The sequence below is a fragment of the Chelonia mydas genome, chromosome 10 (assembly GCF_015237465.2).
Source record: "Chelonia mydas isolate rCheMyd1 chromosome 10, rCheMyd1.pri.v2, whole genome shotgun sequence".
Taxonomy (NCBI): domain Eukaryota; kingdom Metazoa; phylum Chordata; order Testudines; family Cheloniidae; genus Chelonia; species Chelonia mydas.
In genome coordinates, this window is record NC_051250.2 from 4,933,169 (window position 1) to 4,952,910 (window position 19,742).

A 19,742-nucleotide genomic window follows, 5' to 3' on the forward strand; every position below is an offset into this window, starting at 1 on the left:
GTTGCTGTATAAAGCACCATAGGATCTGAATGCCAAGAAGTTCCTGGAGCCTTGCGAGGTAGAAGATGGGGCAGCTTTAAAGACAGAGCAGTTTTCAGGCTATAGAGCTTTGACCCTTTGCAACATAGACCTTGTTTGGTATCGAGCGACGGTCTCCTGTGCTGGGCACACGGTGTGCATTGCTCTGCATTCCCACTCTCTGCTGTAGGTGGCGCTGCTGTGTGGCCCACCGGGTTTGGGGAAGACCACGCTGGCCCACGTTATTGCCAAGCAAGCAGGATACAATGCAGTTGAAATGAACGCCAGGTGAGTCGGTTCTCCTGCCTGGCCTTCCAGTCCATCCTGGCAGGATATCTTCAAGGCTGAATAAACTCAAGAGAATATAAATGTCTCCAAACGGCTTTTGTTTCAGTGATGACCGCAGCCCGGACATATTCAAAACGCGGATTGACGCTGCTACTCAAATGAAGTCTGTGCTGGGGGCCAGTGAGAAGCCAAACTGCCTGATCATTGATGAGATAGACGGTGCGCCAACTGTAAGCCCTGTGACTTGGGACGGGGCGGGGGGGCCCAACCTTGGGTTTCATAGCTGGGGAGATCCTACCGTTTCCTCGTCACTTGTTCTTCTGTATTGGGGGAGCAGGAAAATGACCGAGACTCTTAGAGCCAGATTTTGAAAGGTATCTAGGCACGCAGTGACATTTTCAAAAACACCTACTTGCTTGGCACCCACTGAAATCTGTGGGAGTTACTGGCTAGAGGCTTTTGGGAAAACTCACTAGACACTTTAATACTTTAAAAATCTGACCCTTAGTGGTTTTCTGCAGGTGTGTTTCGTCACCATCGCTCTCCTTTGCAAGTCCAGACTGGTCAGTAACTTTTTGAGAGAGAAGAACTTAGCCTGGCTTCTCCCTTGGCTAGGACCAATGAGATGTCAAAGCCTGGCTCCTCGGGGTGGCGACTCATGGCTGCAATGCGTGCCGCGTGTAATGCGGAAGAGTTCGAGAGGGTTCTAAGCAAGTCGGAAATGGGAGGGATAGAGTTCAGTTGTAGAATGGGGTGAAGCCTTTAACTGGGCTGTGTGCTGGTCGGCTGCCTTCCAAAAAAAAACCATTCGGTACACTTGGGTGTCTTGGGGAGAGGATACATACAGGACCTAGAGCTCAGAGATTGGATCGCGGCGCCCGCCCCCTAGCGAGGCCAGCATAGAGTCCCCCAGTAAGGGACAGATTTCATGCTAACATCAGTTCTGTGCTTGATCTTGGGCAGAAGACCCTGCGGAAGAGAGATCCAGCTGAGCAGTGCCCCACCCAGCAGCACTGGGGTCGAGCATGCTGACCCACCCCCCACCTTTCCCCCATCGCTAGGAATTCGCTCAGTTGTATTAACTCTTTCCTGTATCCCTCAATAACTAACATTCACTCTTTTTTCCCTTCTTTCCCGCACCCAATTTTCAAGGCTTCTATTAATGTGCTGCTAAGCATCATCAACCGTAAGGACACGGAGACTGAGCCGGCAGCTAACCCTGGTGGAGCAGGGGGCAGAAAAAGGAGAAGGGAAGGCGGCATCTTATTAAGGCCAATCATCTGCATTTGCAATGACCAGTTAGTATCTTTCATTTGGGCCTTTCACTCTGGGTCAGGAAATTGAAGATAGGATCAGGCATAAAACCAGAACCAACCAGCTGGGGTTGCTGGCTGCTCCATGCCTTGCGGAAGGCTGGTCTAGAATAAAGAATGGCGGTGTTTCGTTTTACTTCTGAATGCTTTGCTTCCTTCTCTGCAAACCACACTGAGTACGTGGTTTGTGTGGTATGAATGTGAAGACCAGTGGTATCCAAACTTTTTGGAGGGTGCCCCCCTACCCCTTACCCTTGTCCACGCACCCCTGCTGGGCTGGGAATGGGGCCACATCTGGAAGGGGCTGGTGGGTGGACAGGGGTAAGGGGGCCGAAGCTGGGGTTGCACCTGTGGGTGGGTGTAGGCTGACCAGATGTCCTGATTTTATAGGGACTCTCCTGATATTCAGGGTATTTTCTTATATAGGTGTCTATTACCCTCAGCCCCCGGCCCGATTTTTCACACTTGCTGTCTGGTCACTCTAGGTGGGCAGGAACAGGAGTGGAGCCGCAGCTGGGCTGCGGTGGGGGCCGGCAGTCGGGCCCTTGGCCAGGTGTGGCTCTGCTCCTGGCCTTACCCCAGCCTCGGCCCCAAGCCAGGAACGGAGCCACACTGAGGTTGGGGATGGCGCCAGGCACTGGAGCTGGGGGACGCAGCTGAGGGCAGGACTGGAGCAGAGCTGGGGGCTGGGTGGCGCTCCCTCCCCACCCCCATGGGGGCTGGCCCAGGCCCTGCCACACACCCCTGCGGGGAGGGATAGCTCAGTGGTTTGAGCATTGTCCTGCTAAACCCAGGGTTGTGAGTTCAATCCTTGAGGGGGCCATTTAGGGATCTGGGGCAAAAACTGGGGATTGGTCCTGCTTTGAGGAGGGCTTTGGACTAGATGACCTCTTGAGGTCCCTTCCAACCTTGATAGTTTATGATTCTATGTTCCTCTGTGCCCCCCTTGCGGGACGCGCCCCACACTTTGGGGACCTCTGGTGAAGACACTGATTCATTATGTGAAAGCAGTTTTCCCCCCCTTCTTTCTCTCTCTAATCATTCAACTGTTTCTTTCTCCTCCAGCTAAATTACAATTGTAGCTCTGTTCGGGAGAGAGGCTGGCACATTTCTGGTCCCAGCACGCCCTTTGAGCAGCATCTGCCCACCATAGCATTCCCAAGCCAACTTAGTGACTTGTTATCAAACTTCCCCAGAGAAGGCACCTTTTAAAACTCATTCTTACTAGCCTTTCTTAAATCACAAAGTCATCTGTTCGTGTGCGTTACAAACCCTCAGCTACCCAGGACCCTTTTAACCCAGTATGTGTAAACGTACGCTAGGGTCTGCAATAGAGCGGCCTGAGCCCCTTATGGACCAAACTTCCACTGAAGAGAGGAGTTAGGCCTGGGCTGTAGCTAGAGGCCCATTATTTTGCTTGGTTTTCCTCCTCTGTAAGGGTTATCCTTAAAGGCCTCTGTGTTTCCCTTTGGCAGGTATGTCCCCTCTCTGAGGCAGCTGAGACAGCAAGCTTTCCTCTTAAATTTTCCTCAGACTGCACCCTCCCGGCTGGTGCAGAGACTATACGAGGTCAGTGTACACCCGAAGCGCCTTTCTGCCCGGGATTATTTCTCTGTGTCATATGGGAGCTAACGCACTAACTCCCTTTTCTGTAGATTGCCGTCAAGCAGGGCATGAAGGCGGATACAGGGGCGCTCACGGTGCTGTGTGAGAAGACCGAGAATGACATCCGCTCATGTATAAACACCTTGCAGGTACAGCGCAGCTGCCACTTCCCACAGGCCTGTGGGTGGTATAGACTCTGTGGCTCTTGACACGGGGCTGGATTCCAGCTGGCAGTTTAGAGGAAAAGCTCTGTATCCCATCACTGGGCCCTTGAAATGTCCATGCAGTCTGCTCTACTCAATTTCTTTAAGCTCTCCTGTTAAGCAGATCTCCCCCTTTTCTGGGATCCCAACTTAGCATCACCCTATCGACAGAGTATGTAAAGTCAGATTCGGGTGCCATTAACTCCCATTTTTATCAGCACAAGCGTGGAAGGATGAATGGTCAAATGCCACTGAAAGCCTCTTTCTGCCTTCCCCCTAATTTCCTTCCTCTTCAGCAGCAACCCTCCCTCACATTCTTCATCGCATTGGCTATAATCAGATTTCTTGGTTGTTTCTCCAGTTCCTTCATGGCCGAGGCAAGAAAGAGCTCAGCATGAGGATGGTGCAGACAATGAAGATTGGCTTGAAGGACCAGAACAAGGGGCTCTTCTCCATCTGGCAGGAGATCTTCCAGCTTCCAAAGGTTCAGAGGTAAAGAGTGCTGGTTATGTCTCCACCATGGAGAGAGCAGGGTAGCATAGGAAACGGACTCTCATTTGTTCAGTATGGCGGAGGAGGGGGATTCAGGTACCACGATGGCTACAGAAACGAGTAGCTATGTGCATTTGCTTGCAATGGAGAAATCTGAAATCTCCATTACAGTGCATAGGCCATAATTCGTATCCTGCAGCATGGAGGGCTTCATTTAAGCAGCTCTTGGGTACCTTGTATTCTTGTGTTCTCTTGTGCCATCTCCAGTGTTGGTTGTAACTTGGATGGAGGGCAATGCTAAAGCCATTCTAAACAGCCTGAGTGTACTCTGCTAATCTCTATCTTTGGACCACACCACCCTTTCTTCAGGGGAGATGGGGTTTATTATTCACCCATGCTCCCTCCTTTCTCTCTCCCCAGACAGAGGATTGGAATGGACCCTTCCTTGCCAAATCAGATCTTCCTGGGAGGTGATGCTGACCTGTTAAACATGTCGGGGGGAAGAGCTGGTCTTAATGCATCCACCCAAAGGTTCCATCACATCCTGCATCTCGCCACCTCTTCTGGGGAGCAAGAGAAGCTCACTCAGGTACAGCAGTTTCAGCAGGAAAGCCTGGTGCTGTTGCCCCCAACCCCCCCAAGGTGTTTTCCACTCAGGTTATGAGGCAGAGATCTGGCTAACACAAGCTACAGCTGGCATCACACCAGGCAGGTCTCTCAGTTTTAGTCTATAGGACCACATCTGTTGCCAGCTGACTGTTCTAAAATAAGGCCAAGCCAGAGGCTGCGGAATGGAATGAAGGGAAAAACCATGTTTCACTATGGTACGGTGGTGACTGAAAATTACTTCCAGGTTCCCTTATGACAGGGGTTCTCAACCTTTTCCTTTCCGAGAGCCGCCTCCTTCCCCCCCATGCTATAAAAACTCCACGGCCCACCTGTGCCACACCAACTGGTTTTCTGCATATAAAAGCCAGGGCCGGCGTTAGGGGGTAGCAAGCAGGGCAATTGCCCTGGGAAACTACGTTGCTCAGGCTTCGTCTTCAGACCTGTGCAGAGGGCCTTTGGCTTTCTGCCCTGGGCCCCAGGGAGCCTAACCTTGGCCCTCCTTGGCAGGCCCCCTGAAACCTTCTTGCGGCCCCCCCGGGGGCCCCCGACTCCTGATTGAGAGCCACTGCCTTATGATACCTTGGTAGATGAGAGAATCATGGCGCCTTATGCTCCGTTAATCTCGGCCATGGAGGGTAAATAACCGTTGGACACCACCGTAACTCCGTGCAATGTGATATCGCAAGGCAGCTTGGAAGCGGTGGACTCAGCTGCTCCCATGTGGAGTTACAGTGCAATGTGTCGTGACGGCACTCAACGGTGTGGGGTGACGTGGCCCAGTATCTGATCCTGGTCGACAGAGGGAAGTAAAAATGTCACTATTCTACACAGAAAAAAGGAGATGAATTTTGTGAACCAGACTCTGAGGTGGAAGTCGGTATAGTTCCGTTGACTTCTCCGTGATGTTCTGCTTACTCTGTGCAACGTGCCCTTTGCGAACTGAAAAGTTTTCTTGGCAGAGACGCTACTTGATTAGGAGCAGCATGAGCGAGAGCTTCAGTTAATCTCGGGAATGTTACTGATTGAACTCAGTGGCTGTCTGGAGACTTCCAAGGCAGGCGTTCTGATTGTGAAATTAAATCACGTTTTTGTGTGAGGGCATTTGTGTGGAAGCTTAGCCAGGGAATGGATTTCTTCTTCAATTAACTATCACAAATTATAAATGTTTACAGTTCCCTTTGATGGGTGGCAGGGGGTACCAAAGTTTAAAAACCCCAAAGGCACCCTTTTAACTCTTTGTGGAGGTATAACAAATACTTGCTGATGGAAACACTGATAACTCCATACTGTTCTAATTGGCTAAAGATCTATAGGCCTTTATTTTTGTAACTGTGTACCTGCACAAATCTGCAATCATTTAGATGCTAATTTTGCACACACTGTTGCTGAAAACCACACACTTTCATGGGCAAATACCATGCTTATACCTGCAGTTGTGACTCAGGAATGGTAATTGTACACCTAACCTGCACACACACAAATGCACAGTTATGAAAACACGGCCTTTAGCCTTCAGAGGGTGAGAAATAAGAAGCATGATAAATTCCGGTCATTGTGATACACCAATTGTGATAAAACTTGGGATTGGACAAGAGCAGCTGATCTGATTGTTGGTTGTCACAAATCAATAAAACCTGGTCAGTTGCCTGTGTGCGTCTAACACGCAGCTGCCACAAGGATTGATTTGCTGTTACTTCTGGGTAGTGCAGCAGGTGGATACGCAGCAATTTAGCTGCATACTAGTGGGATGCTTGAAACCCTGACTCCCAGCTATGAAGGTGACAGGCTGTCTAGTCAGGATCAATATGTAATCGTCGCTCTGTTCTGTTCCTTCCAGGGCCTGTACGACAACTTCCTGAACATGAAGTTAAAGGATTCCAGTTTCAGCGCGGTGTGTCTGGCTCTGGAGTGGCTGGGCTTCTGCGACATAGTCAGCAGCACCGTGATGCACGGCCAGAACTTCCAGTTGATGAGATACCTGCCCTTCCTCCCTGTTGCTTTTCACCTGCTCTTTGCTGCTTCCAGCATCCCCAGACTAGCCTATCCCAACAGCCAGTACGAGGCAAGTACCGAGGACTGATGGGCCCGGGCCAGTGCTTTGGGGCCTACGAGGGAGGGTTATTGGCTTCCTTTCTATAGGTGCGATGGTTGCTGTGTTGCGGGAAGGAAGCAGCCGTTGGAGCAGGGGACCTTGACTCGGACTCCTGGGTTCCTAGGTGATTTGCCTTTGGATATAAGTGCGTTTGCAACACAGTGGCTCACAGGTTTCCTGCTCTGTCTTAAACCAGGCTCTGACCAAACTGAACCAGATGCAGAATCTCGTGGCATCCATGATATCGGGGATCGCACCTAACTCTCGGAGCCACGCGGGGCCGCAGTCTCTAATCCTGGAGGCACTCTGTCTGCTCTTAGATATCATCTCCCCAAAGCTCAGGCCGGTGAGTGACCCCCTGGAAGGGCGGTGTCGGCAAATGTCTCCACATGGGTGGCAAGTGCTCTGTGCTTGTCCATGGGGCACGAGAACCCGTCCCTTTGGAAAGCGTCCCTGGCGCAAACTGGGTCCCAGAATGCACTGAGTAATTCCGAGCAGCAGACAGGGATGGGGTGTGAATTGCAGAGAACAGAAATGGACTGAGCCCGCCACCCCAGAGCCTAGTGCCCCAAACTTTGGGCTAGCTTTAAAGTGGGGCTGTTATGATAGGACATCCCAGTCCCGATGCTGGACCGTTGGGGTCTGTGGGGTATTGCTGAATGCCTACAGCTGAAGGCAGGAGGAGCTGCAAGAACTTGGCACCTCTGGTAATCAGCCTCTTGGGGAGAGGGGCACATGTCTGTTCTTATGCACTTGAGTGTCAGTTTGCACTTCCATAGGTGGGACATAAACAGTCCTGGTAAGTCCCCGGTGCCTAAAGAATTAGGGTGTCTATGGAGGTCAAATCAAAGGAGTGAGGCCAGCTGCGCTGGGAAGGGAGCAGAGAAGTACAGGCAGCCGGCCAGTGAGGGGGAGAGACCGGTAGCCAGACCTGAAGAGAAAGCTGTTGTACCAGCCGCGTGCACAGAGAAGCCTGGGAGCAGAAGCGGGGTATAGAGCAAGATTTGGTCTGTGAGTGCAACCGGAGGAGAACACGCTGCCGTATTAGGACGGGATCAAAGCACACCCAGTGGATTCTGGGACACTAGTGCTTTCCTCTCTGATCCCTCTTACAGGCCCTGGTGGCTGCGGAGGCTGGGTCTGACTTGGGTCAGCAAATGCTGCTCTTTTGCTTTGGCACCGGAGAGCAATGGGCTCTGTCCCTACCAGCCTGGGGGAAAGTGACGCAACCCTATTTGGCGTGTCTCTCACTCCAACCCACATGGACATTGCTCTGCTGCAGGCCCTTACATTGCAGTCGCTGAGCGAGTGCAGGCCGCTTTCTCCCTGGATGGCGCATCTCTGTTCAGCAGCTCTTGTTTTGTACAGGGGTTGCTGGTTTCAATTACCTGGGCACTCAGTTAGATTTCATGGTGGATTTTCCTTTTGGTCTGCAGAGAAGGCTTCCCGGCTCCATCAAGTACATTGTGTCCCTAATAGGAAACTCTTTCCCCCACCCTTTCTGTTTTAATCCTCCTGGGTATTAACTGTCCTCCTTGTATCAGGGAAAGAAATCTACTTCATGTTATTTTTGTGTTTAAAGGTTTTACGGATTCATTGTGCTCGTCCCTCAGTTAATCTCACCTGTGTTCCGGGTGTGTCCTCCACGGTCAGGAAGCTAAGGCAGGGTGGTTCGGTGAAAGTCTCGTAACTGGCATTGCTAGGATGCCGTGCTCTTTGCGTGGTTGAAATACAAGCCGCGACAGAAGGCCCAGTCCTGCAAGGTGGAGGTCGTTCCTTTACGCTCTCCTGTTGAACAGATCTCCCCCTTTCTGGGAGGACCGTCGCTCCCAGCTACACCAGATTAGGATCACCCTCTGGACAGAGCACCTGAAGGCAAGAGTTAAAGGCTCTCGGGGATGCTCACTACTACCCAGAGTTAACACTAAGGCTGAGCCCCTGGGTCCCTGTAAAGTGCTGGCATGTTCTGTCCTTTGCATGTCTGACGGCTGGTTCGACCATTCACCCAGAGGAAGAAGGAGGGGAGTGGTCTATGGGTAGGGGGTTAGGTTGGGACACTGGAGAGCTGGTTTCAATTCCTGGCTCTGCCACAGGATGGCTTTGCCCTGTGTGTCCTTGGGCAAATCACTTAGTCTCTCTGGGCCTCACTTCCCCATCTGTAAAATGGGGATCACAGCCCCGCTCTGCTCAAAAGAGAGGTGTGAGGCTTAATGCATTAAAGGTGCTGAGGCCCCCAGTTACCATTAATGCCGGGTGGGGCACCGAAGTACCAAAGGGAGATAGATTGTCCCTTAGTGACTGCAAATGAGGCTGGGGAACAGCTTGCTAATCCTGCAGTGGAAGGACCAAGTGTGGCTTCTAATCCTGGCTGGGAGGGATTTGCGTGGGGTTTTCACTGGGTCAGAAGCAAGCAGGAGTTTGGTCTCTTCCTCAGAGTCCCCTATTTGCGTCACCAGACGAGCACAGAGCATGGCGCTTCTTGCTGCCCTGGCCAGCCTGTGCTTGGCAATCCCCAGGCATGGTGTGGCAGTCAGTGCTGCGGGTCTGGCTTGAGGAGCAGCCACCGGGGAACAGGACAGGAAGGTTTATAGCTGAGAACACCCCTTTGAGCGCTGTGCTCAGTGAAATGGTGGGACCTGGACAGTGCTCCTGCATCAGAGCTGGGTTCAGGAGTACAAGTACCAAACTCCTTTGGCTTCAGAGAGTCCCTGGGAGTCTGCCTGCGTGGCCCAAGGCTCTGGTGAAATGATAGATGCCATCAAGGAGACCAGCTTTCCACACTCCCAGCTGGGTGGGGGAGCACTGTTGTGACAGGAACCAGTGGTGGTTGGCATAATCCACAGCCCACGAGAGCAATAGGATGAGACCATATTGTCCAGCAGTTGGAGCCTGGGAGTGAGGAAAGCTGGTTTCTACCCCAGGCTCTGTCACTGACCCCCTGCATGACCTCAGGCAAGTCACGTAATATCTCTGCCTCCGTTTCCCCGTCTGCAGAATGGCATTGTCCGCATTGTAAGCCTCAGAAGGTCAGCAGCGAGCAAGTGCAATGCATTGTTACTTCCTCGGATCCCTGCTGGGGCTCTGACATTAGACATAGATCTTTTAAAAAACGCTGTCACGTCAGCTTTCTTTCTTGACATAGATTTCTGCTGTTACACACAAGGACTTTCATCTCCTCTATCTGTAACTTCCCTTTGTTATTTCTCTGTGACAACCCTTCCTCCCCTTCTTTAGGGGATGGGGCAGCCCTTTATCAGTTCATGTGTCACTTTCAGCATTGAATGCTGCAGTAACATTCCTGATTTGTATTTGATTACACACAAACGTACACACATACCGTTTGGGCTTTCAATTTTTATTTTTATTTTTTTTTTGCATGCAAACATCTCTGCTCACCCTCCTGTTTTGAACAGCTGCTGCCTTGTCCGGCTTGGTTATATTCTGGTTATCAGATGTCAAGATGCAGTAAAAATGTGTTCTCATGTATCCTGAGTTTTCCTGTGAAATAAATGGGCAGGGAAAGGTACGTAGCTTATTGTCCACTGTGTGCACAGCTCAGTCAGTGACGAAGGATTCTCTTGGGGATTTGTCAGCATTAAAGCTGCTAGTAAAAAATTGTTCCATTTTGCACTTCTTTATTGTCTTCCTTCAGCCATCTCAAAGGAATAAAACTTTAAGTAGCTTGTGTGTAACTTTAAGTAGCTCCCATTTTTCTGAGAGGTAAACTGTGATTTACTCAAGCTAACACAGCAAGCGGGTGACAGAACCCAGGAGTCCTGACTCCCTGCAGCCCGTCTTCCTGTACTAGCTACTAGATCACTCTGTACAGAAAGGCCTTATGTTCTTGAGGGGAAGGTCTTTAACTGACATTGATACCATTAAAGGCAGTGATTCTAATAAAGCAAAGCTGGCTTCCCAGAGTCTTTGGTGCAATAGGCTGCTCCTTTCTGGAGGCTGCTGTGTTTTTAGAAAAGGCCTTGATCGGGAACATATGCAAATCCTAGGTGGTCACTGCGGTGTGTTTTCATATTGTAGTGTCTAAAATGCACCTGCAGGGGAAGAAGAGCACGTTACCTGCACTCTAAGTATTGTCTCTGCAGCCCTTCACAAACGTGTTTAAAAATAGCCCAGGAAAGCAGCACAATGATGTGCGCTGGGTTTGTTTGCTCGGTTGGGAGTCGCTTGGCTCCTTGGAAACCAGCTGAAACCAACGTTCGGGGCCTAAGGATTTATTAGCTTAATTTTGTTTTTTCCTTTCTGCCTTTTTATATATATGTACGGATTCTTGCAACATTCTATATAATAATGTTGCAAGAATCCATCCCTGATAAATTAAAAATCACAGCACAGCAGCAGCCATTGCTGCCTGACGCGTGGGGGAAGAAAGAGAGGGCTGAAGGAAGCGGTTGAGTGGATGTCTCTGGGGAGTGGAGAAGTAGCCCAGATAGCAGCCACAAAAGCTTCTCTTTCACTGTCCCGTCAGCTCCGATTCATAAATTCCAAGGCCAGCAGGGACCATTGTGACCATCTAGTCTGATCTCCTGCATAATGCAGGCCAGAGACCTGCCCCCAAAATAATTCCTAGAGCAGATCTTCGAGAAAAACATCCAATCTTGGTTTAAAAATTGCCCCTGCTGGAGAATCCACTCTGATTCAAATTGTTCCCACGGTTAATTTCTCTCTCTCTTACAAATTTACACCTCATTTCCAGTCTGAATTTGTCTAGCTTCCACTTCCAGCCATTGGATCATGTTAGACCTTTCTCTGTTCGATTGAAAAGCCCCTTATTAAATATTTGTTCCCCATGTAGATACGTATAGACTGTGATCAAGTCACCCCTCCCCCTAATGTGTTCTGGGGGACAGGAATCCAGCCCTGGCCGATCCAGTGCACGCCTCTTGGACTCTAACGGTGCCAATCGGGGAGTACGCTAGCTGGGGTGGTGGGTTTCACGGTGTAGGCTCGCAGCTGTTGGGAACGGACTGAGACCCAATGGCACCAAGCAGCTATCTGAGGGGATAATCCTCTGGTCACTCAGAGCCAGGCTAGCTTTGAGCTAATGGCCTAGTGGTGAAGGAGGTCGTAGGCGTGTGTGTGTGTGTGTGTGTGTGTTGTTTCGACAGGCACTCTTTCTTGTTGATTTTAGGATTCAGTCCTGCAAAGTGCTTAGTCCTCCACTTCCATCGGGCATCGCTGGGAGTTGAGGACCCTCAGCACTTGACAGGCCAAGATGCCTCAGCCCCTGCTCACTAAATTCATTTTGGCTCCTGCCGCACTAACTTCATCGTGGGCAAACCAGAGCAAAACATGGAGAGGAATAACTGGCAGGCAAGGAGAATCTGTTGCATAGACCAGACCTGGTCTAGGTCCTTTCTCGGATCATTGGGAAGAGTAAAGCACCTGGCCCCCTCTCGCTGGATGTCCAGAGGGAATGTGTGGATGGAGACGGAGGGATCTGCTCCCAGTGGGGGCAGAGAGAACTAGCTCGTGTCAGTTGGTGTAGATGGAATTTTCCCAATGTACCTGGCATCTGACCTTGAAAGTGCTTCCACTGTGGCTTGAGTCCACTCTAGGTGCCGTGTATGTTTAGACCAGGGCGTTCCTTTCACTGATTCAATGGACAGGGCACAGAACTGGGAGCTAGGAGACCTGGGTTCTATTCCCAATTCTGACCTTGGGCAAGTCCCTTCTTCTCTCTCTGCCTCTGGTTCCCCTTCCACTCTGGTGTGGCTAGACTGTGATTTGGTAGGGGCAGGGACACTCTTGCTGTGTTGTGCACACCCAGCTCAACGGGGCCATGATCTTGATGGGGTCCTCTAGGGGCTACTGTAGTGCAAATAAGGAAGAGCATGACAATTTATATACCAGTTCAAGCCAGGGCTCTGTCTGATTGCGAGTCCTCTGACTGATGGTAATCAGTACTATGCTCTGCAGAGAAAGGCAAGAATTCTGGTAATGGACAACTGTGGAACAATCTGCCAAAGGGGCAGCTTCTTCCGATCCCGTCATGGCTATCAGGACACAAGCCCTCACTCCGTGAGGGTCAGAACCCTTATAAAAGTTTGTCCTGATTCATGGAGCTGGATGTTCTGCTTCCTACTGCAGTGGCATCCAGGAGTTGTCCTGGGTTGCTGCTACAGGTCGGTAAGTGAGGGACAGCACACCATCGGTCCAAGCTTTACCTGAGGCAGCCTTCCCATATTTTCAGGCTAAAGGGGACAGTTATGTAAGGCAGCTAGACAAGGGTATATAATCAGGAGAGGACTTGAAACGAAAGCAATTGCTAAACAATGTCTTGGGGCTGCTTAAAATGTGACATTTATTTATTCAGAGCACTTTGATCTTGCATTCAGATGTCTTTCAAGATCTGGCATTTCTGCTGAAAAGTGTCACCTGTTCAATCCGTCATCCTGCAGTTATGTGTATTTGTTTCTCATTCAGTGAAGTCTCAGAAACCAAGGCTAATGTGTAGTTTGTGTGAATAACGAGCCTGTTACTTTTGGTGCGAGCAAGGGGTTATTCTGAAGCCCTTGAGCTACCTTTTCCCTTCTTCACACTCCAGTTCTACCCACACCCTTGTACAGCACTCTGGCAGCAGGCCTTCCATTCATGGCGACAGGAGCCACATTCAGTCCTGGTGCAAGCCAGCGCACCTCTGCTGAACTGAGAGGAGCTGCAGCTGCTTACGGCTACTGGGCTCAGGTCAGCCTTCCTGTGTTTGCCTAGAGAAGAGTCCTCAGCCAGCAGGGGCAAGCTCCTTTAGGAACCTGGGGAAAAGGCAGGCTCTTTTGGCCAGATGGGATCAGTCAGGCTGGAAGGGGGAGAAGCAGGCTGCTGAAATGGAATCGCAGACCCAGCCATGGGGCTGGCTTTCTCAAGCCCTCCCGCACAGCTGATCCCTTTGTGCCAGCCGATGGGGGCTTCCATGGCAAACTCTGGCATGTTCTGCGTTAGCGATCTGGTGCCACTGGTTACCTGTACCCGCTCTGTGCTGAGTGAGCCCCCCCACCCCCGCTGCTTCTGTCGTCCTGCTGAAATCCCCCCTGGCTGGGGGTCATGATGGAAGAGGAGGAGGGGGGGGGTCTTTCTTTAGCTTGTATAATCTTGCAAACTGCTGCCTAATTGAAGCCTAGATCACAAAGGGGTTTGACTGACCTGGGACCCTCTCTGTTGTCCCTCTGTGAAGCTGTGAGAGGTGTTTACATACAGAGCAGGCATAGTGAGACGGCAGTTGTGAGTGCAGGAGACCAGGGTCCCAGGGGCTGCTGTTTCAGACTTCCCGTGTGACCTTGGGTAAGCCACTTGGCCACCCCGTGCCTCAGTTTCCCCATGTCTCTGGTGAGGATAATGCTGCTTCTGACGGTTATAGGTGCTCAGATGCTTTGGTAGTGGGTGCCAGATAGGTACCTCAGAGTGACAGCTAGCTAGCTCTTGTGTGAAGGGGTCTCAGTTTGGGTTATTTCTTTACAGGTGAACACGCAGCTGTACAGTGTCAAGGAGAAGCAGCAGTTGGCTGACCTGATCAGTACAATGCTGGCCTATAACCTCACCTACCACCAGGAGCGCACTCCCGAGGGGCAGTATGTCTATAAACTGGAGCCGTGAGTATGCGCTGAGCAATCGCGTGCTACAAAAGGCCTTTGTGACACAAACACTTGATTGCGATCGCCTGGGGTCAGAAGGTGAAATGGGAAGGCAGCAGATTCGAAGGGGATAAAAGGAAATAGTTCTTCTCTCACATGCAATTAGCCCATGGTATTCATTGCCACAGGAGATTGGTGAGGCCAAAGATCTTGGCGGGATTCAGTGTGGTATTAGACATTTCAATGGCGAATAGAAATATCCAGAGTGAGAAGAGCAACTGTTAAAAATAAACAAGAATTTATTTTTCATGTTTCAGGGCATAAGGCAGCCCTCTGACTTCTGGAGGTCAGGTTTCCCTGCGGGAAGCTTATGCCATAACTGTGAAAGAATCCTTACTCAGAAGCCGGTCCTGGGTGCCGGTCCTGGGTGCAGACAAAATACTGCAGACTTGATTCTCTGAGCCAATCTGGCAATTCATTTTTAATAGCCTTTCAGTTGAATGTGTCGCCCTCAGAGCTGGTCCAAAAGATTTCCCTGTTTTCGAGTGGAAGCTGCATCCAAAAGTTTAAAAGCCTACCCAGAAAAATGCTGAACTGACAATACTCAGGAGCCTTCAATATTTACAGCCTTGGACATGTCTGCAATCAGTGAGCCCTTGGATTGTTTCTTTGCCGCATTCCCGCTCTCTGCATACAATACAAAAAGTTTCCAGCTTTATAAAATGCTCGGCAATGTCCCCTCAAGATTCAGAACAAAAATTGCAAGAATCAAAATAGTGACAGAGGGCATCACAGATCTGCTCGGTTATGTAATCAACTCAAGAAAGCTCAAGGACTGGGCTAAGCTTTCGCTCCTGGCTGCAGTCTTTGGGAAAAGCAGGTATTTCAGAAGTTAGGAGCAGATGGCAAACTGGCTAAAATATCACATTTATTTCTCTGCCTATTGACTTTAAACACACCCCTCCCCGCACAATACCCATGCTCTTCTACCCCCTCACTTCCCTCACACTTGCTAATCAGACTTTGTTTTATCCTTTTTAACTTTCACCAATTTGTCTTCTCTCGCTTTTTTTTTTTTTTTTTTCATTTCTGTAGAAGGTTCTTTCATGGGTATTTCGGGGTCATGCCCTCTCTCTGCTTTACAGCAGGTTTCTAAATCTAGCGGCTGATACTTTGCAGTTAACTATTTAATAGGCGGGTGGGTCTGAACAGCTGCTTGTATCTAATCCCTGTAACCCCGCTTTCAATAGCAGATGGTTAATGGGTGTCATCTCGCTGTCCAGAGTGTATATTCCATTCTAGTTGTCCTTTGTTAGACTTCATTGTTTTTTAACCCCAATAAGAAGGAATTGCTTGCATTATGTTGGACAAATTACAGTTGATATAAGCCCCATGGGAAGAATATGGTCACTGGGAAAGGTGTGGATCTGAAAACTTTTAATTCCTTTATCGAGCTGTACAAAAAACCGCATGCGTAGGCTGGAAAGGATTTGATGGAAACAGTTAGCCGTTGGTAGATGTCGATTTCACCTGACACACACACATCAATGGGGAAAAAAATAACTATTGATAGTAGTCTGTGAGGGCAGCCTCCCCTGCACCTAGCACCTGCAAGGTCCGGTACCCTGGCCATGCAGGGAGCCCCTTGCAAACCCACCCACTCACTTCCCGGCCAGGAGTTCAGAGCTGTCTGGCAGCAGAGTGGTCTCTCCCACGGCCAGGGGCTCATCCTTCTTGTTGTGGTCCTAGGCCTGTCTGGGGGAGCTCTGCTCTGCTGGGCCAGGACCTTAGCCTTCTCCACACCTTGTGCCAGGTGTCTCAGACCCCTTGGCCATGCAGGGAGCGCCCCTGCAGTCCCGCTGTCAACATTTGCTGTCTTTAAATAATTGTCTGATTTCCACCGTCCCCCTTAATGTCCCACAACTGTGAATATTCAAATTGATAAAACCCAAAATTTCACATAACTGAGAAAATGATAAAACTGATAAAAATAAAAACATGCTTAAAAATACAACCCGATGATATCTATCAGAATTACAGCCAAATCAAAATCTGATTCTGCCACCCTTACCCATAAGGCAGTCGTCGTCTTAGCATATGTGCAACGTGCCTCAGATGGCACGTGACCAGGATTCATCACCGAATTTGGTCTGCTAGTTGGATCACTGGCTTTGGGCCGGGTACTGACGGGGAGTGCGACCAGTGGTGGTGAGTTAAGTCAACAGCCACGAGGAAGAAAGCATGGAAATAAGGATAGCTTGCCTTTATCATCTTCCCAAAACAGTGATGCTTACTAGCCTACCTTGATGTCCCATAGAGGCCGGAGACACAGTGAGAACTGTGTCCTTCTGCAAGTTATTTGTGACGTGTTGTGGAGACTTTCTATGGATTCCATTTATAAAACAATTAATAGATGTTCTAAGCATCTAACAGATATGAGTAGCTTTTTATAGATGGTTATAAGCACATCCATAGAAGGTATTATATTTCAAACAAGAATTAATTCAGGGAATCCTGTGACTTTACTTGTGTCATTTAGAGCCTGGATGATCAAAGTGGTCCCTTCTGGTCTTATCTATGAATCTATTCCCAATTCTGCCACTGACTGATCTTTGGGTGGGGTCAAGTCCCTGTAGCTAGCTCTGTGTAAAATGGAAGTAGCACCGAAGTGCTCTATAAATCTCTTTCAGATCCTCTGATAAGAAGTATTAAAAAAAATACTATTAACGCATTTTTGTTTATATAATGTGTTAATTAAGCCTTACCCCCCCCAATGAGGTAGGGAAATGTTATTCCCATTTTACAGGTGGGGAAATTGAGGCACAGCAAGGTTAAATGATTTGTCCATGGTCACAAAGCTGGTCATTGATGGATTCAGGGGTAGAACCTAGGTCCTCTGCTCTAACCCCCAACCAAAATCCCTTTCATTTGGCGTTGTGCAGAACTCCCCTGGGAGCATGGACCAGGATTTCACAGGGAGAGAAAATGGCTCAAGAAAGTTAATTTAAATATTTGAATTAATTATAGAAGTTGAATGAAATTGACATGCTGATGTGCTTCCTGTGCTATCAACTTTGATCATTTTTATAATAATAATTTTTAAAAAGCCCAAACTAGATGTAGCAGCAGTGCTTGTGATTGACAAGTGGGTGGAGGGAATGGCTGAAATTGAGCAATAAAGATTTTCTAAAGCACCTAACGAATGCAGGCGCTGACGGTCCATGGAAAGGACTTGTGCTTCTTTATCTCTTATCTCTCTTTTCATTCAAGAAATCTTTTTGCAAAGCACTTCCAAGGTTAATTCTGCTGAAATGTCCTGTCGTCCCAAATCCCTTATGTATCTAAGGGGCTTACTGACGTTTTTTCAATATAACCCCTCTCTTTTTTGTTGATGGGGTCTTACTCTCTTTCTGCATCACTGAGCTGTCTCTTTCCAGGAAAATATTAAAGTGTCACAAATCCTCTATCTTCTCCACATGAAGTCTTGTTATTTCCTTCCCTCTTGAGAACAGCAGAAAGGGAGAGTGGGCTATTCTGATGCATTTTGCTCTCCTACCACCTGTCCGATGTTCGCAAGTTTTCGCTCTCTCCCTGGGCATCCACGCAAGCTAATGCTGGCGTGAGATTGTTCGCTTTCATCGGATTAAAGGAGGGGAAACAGCTGCCTGTCAGCTTTTAACACAGAGGTGTGAAGAGCCGGCAGAGAGAAAAACCAAAGATGCCCGTGGCTCTTCTTTTGTCCAAGGAACAATAGAATGCAGCACGAACCCCTGCTCCTTTGTTCCAGGCTTGCTGCCAGGAGACTTTGTTCATCGCGGATTGGGGAGTGCCGCTGGTAATTGCGCTGCTCCTTCTCGGGTTGAGCTATCTGTTCGTTTACCTGCCCGCCACGCTCCAGCAATCCACCGGCGATGAGACCATGAGGAACTTAGCAGAGAAGTATAGTTACAATGGCCTGAACTTCGCCAGACAGTGAGACTCCTTACTCTTGGCTGGGTTTACGTGGTCCCTGTAGGTGAGTGACCGATTTGATAAGAGACAGGTCTGCTCCATCTCTTGTTCGATGAGATGGGATGGAGGCAACTGGTGTGGATGGAGAGAGAGAGTTTTGATTTATTAGCCATGGGATGATCTGAAAAGGAAAACTCGATACTGCAAACTCCTTGAGAGTGGCTTTCCCAGGACAGGAGGCTTTTGTGCACTGGGCTCTGAGGTTCTGCGTAGCTCTCCCCTTCAGTCATCTCCAGCTTGCAGTGTTCTGAGCGGGAACAATGCAGTATTGTCCGCCCTGAATGGTATTCTGTGCAGTGTGATTTTTAAACCTGGCTTCTCAGTAAAGACAAGTTTGTCCAAAGCCAAGTTAACATCATCTTGCCAGCGCAAAGCAGATGAAAGGGGATCCAGCACTTGGAAACATCAACACTCTGCAAACAGAGAACTCGACCCAAGGACAATGGTTGACTTTCTCTGTGAACTTTTTGTGTTGGGTTAAATGTTGGGGGTACATCTGGAAGTCGAGGCTGGTTTTGGTGAGAGAGGGGGACAGTGGTTTTGAAGATGGTTCTTCCCAAGGCAAAAAGTCAGAGATTCATAGCATTAAAAACAAGGGATGTATCTAATAACCTTGAGATTTCTCTCTGCATCAGGGCCATTCCCCATTTAAATTCTTGTCCACGCAATGCAAAACCGTAGGAAAATGGCATCATTCCATTTGCCAGAAATGTGTGTCAAGTTCCATAGGCTAATATGGAGTAACTGGGAGTTACAGTAGAGGTCTCCAGAAAAACAGTGTGTACTATGACTGGAGTTTTGGGGCTGGACAGTGTCTTTAGCTTTGCAGCTCATCCATGTAGGTGGAATTAAGCTTGTAGATTTCTGTTGCCAGAAAGCTTGCAGAGAGGGTTATTGTTAATATGTGATTGACATCTCTGTTCACATGCACACAGGAGTTCAGAGTCTACTTGATTGCACCAGGAGTAAAGCCAGTCATTTTTTGCACCAAAAATATGCTGGTTGATTCACAGCCTTACCTAAGATTTGAGTTCTGTCCACCTTGGTTTGTGTTACTACTTGATGTAACCTCACTGATCTCAATGGGGTTGCACCAGGAATGAATCGGTCCCCTTGTTATATTTTTATTTGCTGAATATTAGTAATAATGGTAATCAGTTACCAGGCTACAGACCTAATAATTTTAAAATATTATGCTTTAAGTATGTACATTACAGTTCACACATCCAAGGTGTTGGGGATGCATTACAGTGTAATAACACAGGACCCAGACTATAGCTAAGACTTATGCTAATGTAGTCTCCAAGTTTAAAAAAAAAAAAAGGGGGGGGGGGGGGAAATAGCCAGAGTTAAGTCATACACTGTATTTAATTCCAATGAAACCTTTTTCAAGCAACAGCCCAAAGGACTGGAAACATTTGAATTGGCCTTCTAATAAAGGAGAAGCTTAATGGAGGTGGATCTTCCAGTGACGGATTATAATTGTATTTGGTACATCTGAGGATATTTTGTGTGATCATTTAAGACA

The 19,742-nt window shown here is 48.9% G+C and overlaps 1 protein-coding gene across 6 annotated transcripts in view; it reads left to right on the top strand.

Annotated features, from left to right (window-relative positions):
- CHTF18 (chromosome transmission fidelity factor 18) overlaps positions 1-19,742 on the top strand; it is a 45,055-nt gene that overhangs the window by 8,822 nt on the left and 16,491 nt on the right. For 3 of the 6 annotated variants that reach the window (XR_005226948.2, XM_037909900.2, XM_037909899.2), the window contains exons 9-18: positions 209-306; positions 413-536; positions 1,459-1,604; positions 3,095-3,188; positions 3,275-3,373; positions 3,789-3,919; positions 4,340-4,508; positions 6,366-6,590; positions 6,817-6,966; positions 14,091-14,221. Coding sequence is in view for 3 of the 6 variants with exons in the window: in XM_037909900.2 (XP_037765828.1) it covers positions 209-306; positions 413-536; positions 1,459-1,604; positions 3,095-3,188; positions 3,275-3,373; positions 3,789-3,919; positions 4,340-4,508; positions 6,366-6,590; positions 6,817-6,966; positions 14,091-14,221 (1,367 nt within the window). In the remaining 3 variants the exon portion in view is untranslated. Of the gene's footprint in view, positions 1-208; positions 307-412; positions 537-1,458; positions 1,605-3,094; positions 3,189-3,274; positions 3,374-3,788; positions 3,920-4,339; positions 4,509-6,365; positions 6,591-6,816; positions 6,967-13,182; positions 13,323-14,090; positions 14,222-14,718; positions 15,084-17,990; positions 18,219-19,742 lie in introns of those variants that run through there. The other 3 variants (XR_006284157.1, XR_006284158.1, XM_037909902.2) reach the window with 3 other exon arrangements.